This window comes from Siniperca chuatsi, linkage group LG6, assembly GCF_020085105.1.
Source record: "Siniperca chuatsi isolate FFG_IHB_CAS linkage group LG6, ASM2008510v1, whole genome shotgun sequence".
Classification (NCBI taxonomy): Eukaryota; Metazoa; Chordata; class Actinopteri; order Centrarchiformes; family Sinipercidae; genus Siniperca; species Siniperca chuatsi.
In genome coordinates, this window is record NC_058047.1 from 11,360,752 (window position 1) to 11,372,588 (window position 11,837).

General features: G+C 39.4%; 2 protein-coding genes across 3 annotated transcripts; both read right to left on the reverse strand.

Annotated features, from left to right (window-relative positions):
• Nucleotides 1-478: 478 nt before the first annotated feature.
• Nucleotides 479-6,461, reverse strand: LOC122878152 (mediator of RNA polymerase II transcription subunit 26-like). Of its 2 annotated transcripts, none has more exons than XM_044200559.1 (3): nt 6,074-6,461; nt 4,366-4,443; nt 479-3,531 (listed from the first exon to the last, which is right to left on the reverse strand). In XM_044200559.1, exons 1-3 carry the CDS (start codon nt 6,143-6,145, stop codon nt 1,951-1,953), a joined length of 1,731 nt encoding a protein of 576 aa, XP_044056494.1. In that variant the 5' UTR covers nt 6,146-6,461; the 3' UTR covers nt 479-1,950. The 2 variants fall into 2 exon arrangements, with proteins under 2 accessions (XP_044056494.1, XP_044056495.1); XM_044200560.1 differs by having other exon boundaries at nt 4,366-4,440; nt 6,074-6,457.
• A 2,507-nt stretch (nt 6,462-8,968) lies between these two features.
• smim7 (small integral membrane protein 7) lies at nt 8,969-10,745 on the reverse strand. The gene is made up of 5 exons (XM_044200563.1): nt 10,598-10,745; nt 10,330-10,371; nt 10,162-10,214; nt 9,970-10,060; nt 8,969-9,790 (listed from the first exon to the last, which is right to left on the reverse strand). Exons 1-5 carry the CDS (start codon nt 10,621-10,623, stop codon nt 9,775-9,777), a joined length of 228 nt encoding a protein of 75 aa, XP_044056498.1. The 5' UTR covers nt 10,624-10,745; the 3' UTR covers nt 8,969-9,774.
• Nucleotides 10,746-11,837: the final 1,092 nt, after the last annotated feature.

The window sequence follows — 11,837 nt, forward strand, 5'->3', positions numbered from 1 at the left end:
TAAAATGTCAGAAAATAGTAAAAAAAAAAAAAGTCCATAACAATTTCCTCATTATCAGTCAAATTGCTTGTTTTGTCTGACAAACAATCCAAAACCTAAAGATGTTCAGTTTATTATCACATAAGACAAAGAAAAGCATCAAATGCATTACCCTTAAGACTAGGGAATGTTTAATATTTTTACTTGAAAAATAAACAATCGATTAATAAAGTAGTTGCCAATTATTTTTCTGTTGAACTAATCGATTAATCGAATCTGCACCAATTGCATTTATGGATGAGAAATTGCATCAAAGAGTGCATCTTAAATGGTACAATTTTCTCATCAGCATGGAAATGTTGTTTCTGAGTATCCTGGGAATTAATTAAAATTAATTTGAGTGATGTGCATGCAGAGCCAGCACTGTGGGAATTCATTTGTCAGTTAGATTAATGAGAGTAATTGAAGAGACGGTAATAAACAGTTAAAGAGAAGACAATCACAATTCCTTCAGTTTTTTTATTAACACATATCAACATGTCCACTTAAAGGACTAAGTAGCAAATATGTTCTCTTCTGCATTCGACTGAACACAAAAGGCTAATTTCTGTACATTCACTAAGGCTCTGTCTTTAGGGAAAACACAGGTTTCCATAAGGCAAACAATATCTAAAGGAATGATAAAGTACGTTATCCAGCATGTCAATTTATATTCTTCATGACAGTACAAAGATGCAAGCTAGTAGCATAATCTGCTCTGCCATTTCAATTAATATTTTACAGCCTAAATACACAGTAAAGGGAAAAGGCAAGTATAAAATAATATTAGTTCACATCATCAAAATGTGTCATTTTGGATAGTTTTCCTGTGTAAGGTAGGTTGGTGTATCAGCAGGAAAAGTTTAGAAAGTCACTGCTGCATCACTGAACCATTCTGAATAAAGAAATCTAACAAAATTATTTTGTGTAGTCTGAACATGTATATAAATCTCAAAATGAATATGTAAATGCAATAAATATCATACATAACAGCCATATTTCTTTATCAATGTGTATTGTTCCAGCCTTTCTTTATTTTACCTCACAACTGCACAGTCACATCTGGCAGTTTCTTGTCACTTTATTTAACATTTTTAGCATTTAAATCTCACAACACAAGAAAAATATTCAATTGTCTTAAAAAAAACTGATTTGTCAATTATTCTTTCTGCTAAAAATCGCTGTATGAGACAGTTGTGCAGGGGAAACAGGTTCCGCTAAATGTGCAATGATTAACGTTTTTCACAGCACAAACAGTTGATAGTCGTTAAAACCAATGGTAATGAGGATAGCTACTTGAAGATAGCCTTGATTTCAGCTTTAACAGCTAAACAGGCTTGTTCAAGACGCGTGAGCAAATGCCAACAAAAACCTCATTGGTAGATGCATCTGTTGGATGGCTGCTCCAATATTGTAGCTTACTACTCTTTATTGAAAAGGTGATAAAGTTGATCTTTTTTAAAAACATAAAATTTAACTAAAAACTTTAAATGAAAAAAAAGCAGCACTGTGAACTAAATGTGAGTGGATGCAGAAAATTCAGTAAAGTCACATTCCACAAGGCATGTGAATAACATAAGACAAATAAAATGTACCTGTGCAGTTTAATGTGATGTTCTTGTCCGTACAAAGAATGACAGGTACTGGAAACTCAAATCTGTACAGTTACTGAACACAGACAACTAAATGGTCAGATAATGCATAGCCTTTTTCCTTCGTGCTGTCCTCACACACATGTTCAAATACTCATAAAAACACTGATTACACCTCCTGTGCTCCACACACCCGAGCAGGCAGCACAATGACTCCACTTTCACCAACGGTGCAAAACAGTAGCTTACACTTAAATGAAGTGCCTCCACACATGCAGAGTTGCTTCGCTGTACGATGAAGGCAGCTTACTACTTCCAATTCAGAAACTCAACCTCAGTTTCAATCCAGACAGACGTATGGCAGTATGTTCAACCTGCTCTCATCTCCATGCGGGTCTAAGGAGATGCACTCCGTCCAGTCATACCAAGTACCCTTCGTGTCATAGCAACCGTTAACCCCGGACCAGTGTTGTGTGTGTAATCTGTTCAGGTCTTCATTGATGACCTCTCTGCTAACCCCTGGTAAATCCATTGCTGGGAGTTCTGGTGCCAACGTGTGTGTTTTCATGTCATCTTTACTTTGGTGTTCCTCTTTTTTCAAGAACTCTGTCATGAAAAAGTGTGCACTAGGGGTGTGGGCACCTGACGACGTCAGCACGTTGCTTTGCTGGCTAAGGTACGACTGGATGATTTCGCTCCTCGACAGCTCTTTCCAGTCTGTCTGCTGGAAGGGACTGGGAGGAACTGGTGGATTCTGCTTCGGCTGTTCAGACCACTGAGATTCAGGTTTTTGGCCCAGTCTGACCTCCCTCTCCTGGCAAGACTCCTTATGAAAGGAGGATTTGATCTGTCCTGTTACAGGGTCAAATGTCAGTCTCCTGTCTTTTAATCTGACTGTTTTAGTGCTGTCTTCTACAGTCTGTCCATCTAACTTGACCACATGGTCCTTAGGCTTGTATTTCTGTCCTTTCCTTTTCCCTGTATTGCTAACAGCACCATCATCTTCCAAACCGACCCCATCACTGCAGGAGGAGGCATATGAGTCGTAAAGAGATGTATTGTGAGGCCTGCTTTTAGAGTCCAAACCTGCAGACCATGAACTGTCGGTGTGCAAACCCTGAACACAAACATTGAAAGGCTGAGGGGAAGGCCCCAGCCCAGAGGTGTCCACAGACCCAGGCCTCAAAGTGGGGCTAGAAAGACTCTGTGCTTTTGATGCAGTTTGTTTGACACCAGCTTCCTGCTTTGGAGTTTGAGGACTGTGCAAGGAACCGCGTGGGCTTCTGGGTCGATTCTGCCCCCCAGAGGCAGCTTGATCCTGTCTGGCTTGCTGCTGCAGAACTGATGCTTTTAGCAAAGAAGAAGTGCTAGGAGGCTTGCTGTATCCCAGGGCACTTGGATGAGGTTTTACAGCATTGACAGGGATTTTATTTAGCCTGTCATTGTCCAAAGCGTCAGAAATCTCCTTGTCTAAAGGCTGATGTGCACGTGTATCTGTAAAAAGTTCAGAGCTACCGCCAATTACATTGGTAGGCAGCTGTTTGGAGTTTTTTATTTTATCATTAAGAGTTGTTTTGGATATCTTTGCTGGTAAGAGCTGTCCTTCCTTCTGGTCACCCTTACGTTTCCTGTTGCTCAGTTTTTCCACCCGAGGGGAGTAGCGGTTGTTGAAGTCATTTCTGTTCTTCAACTCTGACCCTGTTTTACCTGATGGTGTGGTGGCAGCTGGAGCGGAGATGCAGGGATGAGCACCACCATTGGAAGACCATGACGCACCGGTGTGTCCTTTGGACAACACCTCAGCCTTCTCTGGCTCAATTAACTTCTGCCAGTTTCGCAGGAGCTTCTTGGCCCTTTTTGCAAGATCGTCATTCTTGGTTTTCTTCCGGACATCGTTAATGAGTTTGCCAAGACGGGTTTCCTTTAAGGAGATAAGAGCTGTGTTAAACAGCCGTGTACATGCTGTATGACATGACTGGATTCAACTGCATTTTATCTTAAAAGGGGATCTATTATGCTTTCCCTTATTTTCTGTCACATTATATATGTTACAATGTTGGATGTTCATATTAAAATGTGGCCAAAGTTTCAAAAAATAAGGTAAATGTAAGTAAACAGGTTTTTTTTTTCTACTTTCGGATCGGCACGGTCATCTGCTCATGATCTGTTCCAGGCACAGCACACCCACAGAGTACAGGGACACGCCCATCCACCCGCTCAGTCTGTCCCTGTTATTTGACCGGCCCGCTCATAGCGCTTTCTCCAGCGCTGGCACAGCGCTAAAACCAAGTGTGAAGATAGGTCTAGCTATGCTTGACTACTCTGCTCCAGACTACTATGTTTTTGGAGGTTGTTCAGTATGTAAAGAGTAAATTCATCAAATTCAGTGCCCCATATCGCTATTTTCTAAGATAAGTTACTATAGCTGTCGTATGCCGTCAGCACTGGGTATATAAAGGGAACTTAGGTTACAGCAGCTCACATGGCCTCTGCAGGTTTCTGGCCAATCAGAAGAAAGTGGGCTTTTAGGGAGGGGGTGCATTAAAGAGACAGGAGCTAAAATGGCTTGTTTCAGACAGAGGGTGAACTGAGGGGCTGCATAAAAGGGCCAGTATATGATAAACAGGGATTTTTTTTAAAACTGTGAATCATGCAAAGCTGCTCTATTGGAATCCCAGAATAAAAACATAGAGCTGGAAATTAGCACAATAGGTCCCCTTTAAATGCACATACTGTAGTTCTGAATGTAACCTACCTCCAGTACCTCTTTGGTGATAGGATATTTCTCCAAAAAGGAGATCACCTCCATAACTACCACCATGTTGCATATCTGCTGAAAAGACACAGGTTTATATATCACAATCCTGAAACATCATGATGTTGTCAGCATTACAACAACAGCATCCAAGTACAGTTATTTGTATGTAGGGGTTACAATTTGAGATTCAGAACCTCATAGGCCCGATATGCATAAATTCCACAGAGAGAGAAAGAGAGGCTGTTAGGAGGTCGAGGCATAATTTGCATAGACTTTCAAATGTGCACCTGTATGTCAAGAGACGATGTACTCATACTGGTTTCAGGCTCAATATGACAAACTGAGATTGCATGCAAATATGCCATTCAAATATGCCAAGTCAGATCTGCAAGTAAGATAGAGGAAAAGTGCTGACCACAGCGGCCCAGTTACTTTAATCCGGGGCTGCTCTGTTCCAACTAAGGTTGAGCGATATGGCGATATATACCATGAGATGACAAATCTGTCCACTATAAGAGATTTTACCATACCGTTTATACTGTGGTAGCAACCCTTTTAATATATCTGGTAGTGATGAACCATTGCAGGCAATGTTGCAAATCAGTGAGGACTGCTTTATGGCAATACTGGATTTTCTTTAGGATTTCAGCATCAATATAATGAAGTGCCTAGGTTGCAGGTGTTTAATTTGCTGGATACGGCCAAAGTCATACTTACATTTCTCTAAGTTAGCAAATAACATCTCTAGCTTCAGTTAATCGAGATTGGAGAGTGGAGAGGCCGTGTGACTCAGGTCCTATCTGTTTGGCGACACCTGGAGTTGCCTGGATCCATTCTTCATATGTTTACATTCTACCTATAGTTTTGCCATCCTTATTGTCCATACTGTAATTTTACTATGTCAATCTATTCTGTACACGCGACATCTATTGCATGCCTGTCCGTCCTGGGAGAGGAATTCCTCCTCCGTTGCTCTTCCTGAGGTTTGTTCCATTTTTTTCCCCATTAAAATGTTTTTTTATTGTGGAGTTCTTCCTTATCCGAATCAAGTCCAAGGATAGAGGGTGTCATATGCTGTACAGATTGTAAAGCCCCTTGAGGAAAATTGACTTGAGATTGCCATGATATTTTTACAATACTTTTCAATGACTGGCAAATACCATTGGTACATTAGAACTGGACAGCATCCTGCAAGTTTGGTATTATAATGCCATAGTGTTGGACTTTTTCTTTTTGGCTGTACCATGGATCTTTGAAGAGTGCTGTAACATACCAAGGCAATCTCATCAGCTGTATAAGGTAAGGGTATAGATGTTATTTTAATCTATGTGAAGCCTTGAGCTTACTGAAACCCCAATTAACCAACGCCATTAAAAGGACACTTACCTACAGATTTACACTTCCTGTCTGTTAGCTCAGTTTAGCAAGCCTCAAGTCCTTAAGCACTGTGCATTTTAGTGTACACAAATAAGCTAACTTGGCTACATAAACATTAGCCAACAGCAGTCAGTTGGCCAGGCTCTGGAATACTTAGCAATAATTACTTTAGCTAACTAGTGATGGTAGCCAGCTAATTAGCGAGCAAATAATACCTCGCCATACATTCACTGCTCCCACTTTGTCAAGCCACTGTGGCGAGCCGGAGTCTGCTTGGCCTTGTTGTCTGCGCCCAGTTCGTCCTTCGGCAGCTAGCGGATATACTCACATTGCTCTGGCCGTCGATGGCCTGTAGCAGCCGGTCTCTCATCACCTGCGGAGTGGCTGTTGCCGCTGTCATCGCCTGGCGGTGTCGCGGGTCAGGACGGACTCAAGACAGCAGAATCCCCCGAGGAGGCGGCGGTTGGAAACCTGCCGACACTCACAGGCCCGACGGAAGATCTTCTCTGGGAGTGAGCATCATGTTTTATGATGCTTTTATCTTTGTTTTCGTTCGCCGCCGTCACGATTTGATCATTCGGACGACGAGAACAGAAAATCCTCTCCGGGAATCGGCTACCCTCCGCGGCTGGTAGCCTCCTCCTCTTCGCTCTTCTCATCGGGCTTTTTGTGATGCGCTCGCGCAAAGCATGATGGGAGAATTTTACGTAACCGATTGTTCACGTCCGCGATGTTGTTCAGCGTTACAGTGGACAATAGTGCAGCAAAGGTTTTTCACATTTTCTTTTGAATGGATTAAATCGTTTCATTCCGTGACATTTTTTCCCCTTCATGAGTTAAAAAACGATATGTGATATCTCTGAATTGCAACCTGAAACTGTTTTTTAATCTATTTTGAACGTGCAGATAGCCTACATTCATAGACTTAATATTTAAGAAATTTTATGCAAAGCCTTTCCATCAAAGATTTATTTCGTTTCTATTTATATAACTATACAGATAATTTCCCCTTATAAATGTAATTCTTATTATTGCAAAATTTCACATTTACAATAAAAAAAACCCAGTCTTGTTATATTTTGAAGGAAATTGAACACTATGTTGCCACTATTTCACCCTCATTAAATAAGAAAAGCTGTCAAAACCTTATTTGTAATACATATATATCATATCTTTATTCTTTACCTAGGATTCCCCTGCTGCCCACGCTTTTAAATGTATTACTAAATGTGTTGTTTCTGTTTCTTTGTTTCTTCTTACATTGTCACTTGATGGCACTGTTGCCTTGTTGCAATAAAGTTGTAAGAAAAAAATAGACTGAATTGTATGGACGCTACAGTACAAGGCTAAGATACCTATTTATTAATCCGTATTTATATATTATAATACCGTTTATTAGATTATTGTTTCACACGTTAATTGCTACTGGATATATTAAGGTATCTTACACAAATGAAATTAACTTTTTGATTTAAATCACATACTGTATGTTTTTTTTTTCAGAATAACATATAACTGAGTAAGTTATTTGTAAAAGCTGACCCTAATAGACATAATTGTTGTATTAAAAGTGACATAGATACAGCGATAAATGGTAACGAATATTATTGTCCTCTTGTGGTCAGCGTGACAAACTACAACACATTACAGGGTTAAAGGTTACACCCAGTGGGACTGCATCCAGCTTTACAGAGTTTTTTTTTTTACCACCTTTCAAATTTCCACCTCCACCCAAATATAATGTCAGTGCATAAGATGTAGTTGTCCATGCTCAAAACAGAGAAACAAGAATCAGTGTCTGTGAGGCTGTAGTTAGGCACAACAGCACTTTGAGTTTAGCAGTTATAATGTTCAACATCTTAGTTTAGTATGTTAGCATGCTAACAATTCCTTTTTAGCGTTAAACACAAAGTACAGCTGAGGCTGTCATTAGTTTTGCTTTTTTAAACCAGAGGTGAGCAAAGTCAGAGGATTGCCAAAGTTATTACAATTCATTCAGAAGAGGACATGAATGTCTGTACCAATTTTCATGGTAATCCACCCAATAGTTGTTGAGACTTTTCACTAAAAACCAGAGATGTGATAGGGCTGGGTGATATGCAAAATTTGGTTTTGATCTGATACCAAATAACACAGGGCCAGAATCGCTGATATCAATACCGATACTTTTTATTATTAAAAGCGAATTATGTACTTTCATGTAGGGGAGAGCAGTGTGTTATGATTTATGAGGTGAATGCATCATCAATAGGCTAAATCTGAATACATTTTTATGACCACTGAATGATTTTCCAAAGGTTAGCAATAAATGTAATGTTAGTTGAGTTTGATAAACACATTGCAGTTAGCAACGTTTTCATTCACAGCTGTGAAATAGCTCCAAGCGAAGATCGTCTTTTGTTCATCCATCACTGCAGTTATGTGTTGGATTAAACCAGTCAGGGCGCGCTGCAGGTGCCTGACAGTATATTGTTTGAGTGCACACAAGACACAACAGCAGAGGAGAAGCAAAGAGTATGTGCACTAAGATGTGCTCACGACAGCAGAACGTTGTTTGCACAGACAGTTCTACACTTTGATGAAATACAAGAGAAAAACTGGTCCCTTTTTTGGTATCGATCCTATTGACGCTAGAATCGATCTAAAAACAAAACGTAGTATCTGTAGTATCGATATTTTGGTATCGATCTGCCCACCCCTAAAATGTGAACCCAATGGCAGTGCAAGGGAAAAAGTCAGGGGATCACCAATCATTAAGATTCATCCCCTTGACATCATGAATGTCTGTACAAAATTTCATGGAAATCCATCTAATAGTTATATTTCAGTCTGGACCAAAGTGGTGGATCACTTGCCATCCATAGTGCCATAAAACTGGCAGACTACAAATGTGCTGTATGAACACTGTTCTCCCACAAAAACAATGCTCAACTACTCAGAGCTGCAAAAAAATAATTATCTGGAAAACCATTTTGCTTTTATTTGTTAAGTCTAACTGTCAGTGACAGATAAAGTCGCAGTTTGACTGCATTTTAATATAAAATGTATACCAGACAGTTGTACCATCATCTCATCATGGATAATGACATTGACAAAGGAACTGTATTTAATGTGTATCAGTCACGTCATGGCCAATTCCCGATTCTCTTAATGAGGTCAGAATTGGATCGGTGTGTCCCTCGTGCCAACAGACAACCATTCAAGTCAATTACCAGACACTGGATAAGAAAACTGTATTTTTATTGTTAAGAATAAGGACACCTTTACATTATAGTGCATATACATTTATTTACAGCACATGTGCTCCAGAATAAAGAAAATGCCTTTTTTCTTTTTAAATCTGAGAGGCTGCATTAAAATATTATGTCTTGATACACACAAGAGCATAACAGCTGATGAGTAAATATAGAGATTTTTGTGCCGTTTATCACTATCAGAGGAGATGTGGAGTTCATTAAGTGACTTGTTTGCTGAATCCAGCTGAACTCAAACAGCTGTGCAAGTAAAAGGGATAAAATGACATTTAAGCAAGGTTCACCACCAGCTTTAATTACTGTAGCTGTATGTGAGGTTTTAGGGCAGAGCAGGAACCTTAAATGATGGCACACAGGTAACAAGCCACAGAAAAACATTGTGTATCCTGTATCCTGTGGGGACTGTCTCTCATTTTCAACCCTGGTGTTTCTTTAATAAGCAAACTGACATGCTGGAGAAACAGCTCATGTTCTATAATGAAGCACAAGGGCACAAGACAACACATAAACAGCAAAGGCAGGGGTGCTGGTGCAGTTACAGCCTAAACAAAAAGGGTGAAAATGTAACAACTTCTATAAGACAAAATAAATACAGCGATTCATAAATTCCTGTACAGCCAGATGTAGATTTAGGATTTGGAGGCATAAAGAAAATGGAGCATAATTACAGTTATAAAGGGCCAAAAGAACAGCAAAGTCCTATTAAGGAGAAGTTTATAGCGTCCATCTTGGGAAATCAGCATCCTGGTGGAAGTCCAGTCGCCCCAAATGTTGATCATGATCCAAACAATCTGTGAGGATTTAAGACATTCTGCCAGTTAAAAAAAGCAACAACTTCGGGGCCCATTTGTAGGACTTTTTAGAAATAGAAGAAGCATTTCTCAAGATACTGCAACCTCTTCACCATCACATCCAACCATTACATGTCTGCAGCTACACGGGCAGCATCAACTAAAAGACTCTTACTCACACAATCATGCAGAACATGATGAAGATGTTCCATAGAGCGATGAAGACCCGAAAGTATCGCAGGCTGAGCAGAAACTCTCTGATGTTGTCACCTGAAAGACAGACTCACATTTTTGTTGTGGCAGTGCTTTGAGGACTATAAATACCTGTGGCACACTTTTTCCCCATTTCTCTAACACACACACACACCTACCTGTTGTCGGTGCTCTGGACTCATCTCCAAATCCTTGGGACTCCTTCCTTTTGCTGCAAAACATCCACAGTTAACCATATGATTGATCTGTTTGTTTTACTTTGCAGTTCTGATGTGAGGTTTTAAGCAGTGGTGGTTCATCACTGTGACTCTAACGGTAATACTTACAGCTTGAAATTCAGCACAGCCCCTGCATTCACCAGTAAGGTCCTAGAGAGCACAGGGAGACATCTGTTTGTTGACAGGTAATGGTGTTATATACCTGCTGAGCTAACGTTAGCTGGTGAGCTGGCATTAGCACTAAGCTAGCTTGTTAATTAGCTCGATACACCGCTATCTAACTAACAACACAGTAAACAATAACACACACACAGAACATTTTGATTAAATAAAAGGGTATCTGTATTTGAAATATGTCAGAAACCGAACAAATTACCCGAATATCAACAGATCTCCAATCATTTTGTTCACATTACATCACAGAGTACACTTCACGCTTCACTTCCGTGTTCGGCCACGCAATCAGCAATGTGACCAATACCGTGTGAGTGCCCTGAGAAGCTGTGCTCGGAGGTTTTATACCCTGATGTTAGACTGTCAGGTTGTTCCTGCCAGGCTGTGTGCTCCCGACTTTCTCAGCCATCAAATGATTTCATTTAGTTTCAGAAGAATTGTGGGGTGAATGAGATGGGAGTTGTAGATCAGCTAGGAAAACTCTGAAAATGTCTTTTTATACCATACCTGGGCAACGCGCGCCACCTGTAGTCAAGAAAGGTAACAGCAGCGGCAGGTGCAGACCTGCTGTTGTTTCTTTAGCTGCTTTTTAACTTATTTACACATGAGTAACCATCATAATACTATAATAACTACTTTTAAAAACTCAGACACCAACATATAATGGCATATAATGAATCTTATTCACATTGTGGCTACTTGAACTTTTTTTGGGCAAATAATGCATTATTTCAATTTCCTTTTTTGTCTTAGCATCTTTTTTTTTAAAGAAAAAGATTTTACAAAAGCAAGAATGAAATAATTATTTAAATTCGTACCTTCTGTGAAATATTCAATGTAATTTTGAAATGTATGTTTGTAAATATAAATATATAAATAAAATATACTTAATACAAATATATAGTCTCAGAGATTAATTTAAACATTTATTAATTTATTTATTTCAGGTGGACACCTTATACCACCAATTTTGTGAATATTTGTGCTTTTAAATCATTTTAAGGACTTGCTACATGCTCTTTTGGTTTAGACATTTATCAAACCCCGTTTAGGCTAAAAAATCATCTCAAAAGCTTTTTGATGTCAAAAGTGAATTATTGAGGAACCCAACTGTCTCTGGTTTCACGGTATAAATTAAAAAAACAAAACAAGTAATTAGCCTAACTGAGAACAATAATCAAGAACGAAAACATCAAGGAAGGGTACATCTCCGCCGCCACCTCCTGGTGGCTGCCCTCATTATTATTATTCTCAAGAATTAAAAGCAAAAATAGAAAAAATAAATAAATAAATAAAATAAAATAAAATAGGGTTGCTGCTTATGTATGTAGGTTTGGTATTACTGCGCCTTTAATCACAACATCTCTGCATCATCTGGACGAATGTAATCAGCCGGTGATATCACCAAATGTTGCTGAGCTGTTTGGGATTAGAGTCGAGCA

Excerpts from the sequence above, each read along its gene's own strand:
- LOC122878152 (XM_044200559.1), bottom strand. The coding sequence starts at position 6,145 with ATGACAGCGGCAACAGCCACTCCGCAGGTGATGAGAGACCGGCTGCTA. Across the intron at positions 4,444-6,073 it reads CCATCGACGGCCAGAGCAAT|CAGATATGCAACATGGTGGT; the intron begins GTGAGTATATCC and ends GTGTCTTTTCAG. Across the intron at positions 3,532-4,365 it reads TCACCAAAGAGGTACTGGAG|GAAACCCGTCTTGGCAAACT; the intron begins GTAGGTTACATT and ends ATCTCCTTAAAG.
- smim7 (XM_044200563.1), bottom strand. The coding sequence starts at position 10,623 with ATGATTGGAGATCTGTTGATATTCGG. Across the intron at positions 10,215-10,329 it reads GCTGTGCTGAATTTCAAGCT|CAAAAGGAAGGAGTCCCAAG; the intron begins GTAAGTATTACC and ends GATGTTTTGCAG. Across the intron at positions 10,061-10,161 it reads GTCCAGAGCACCGACAACAG|GTGACAACATCAGAGAGTTT; the intron begins GTAGGTGTGTGT and ends TCTGTCTTTCAG.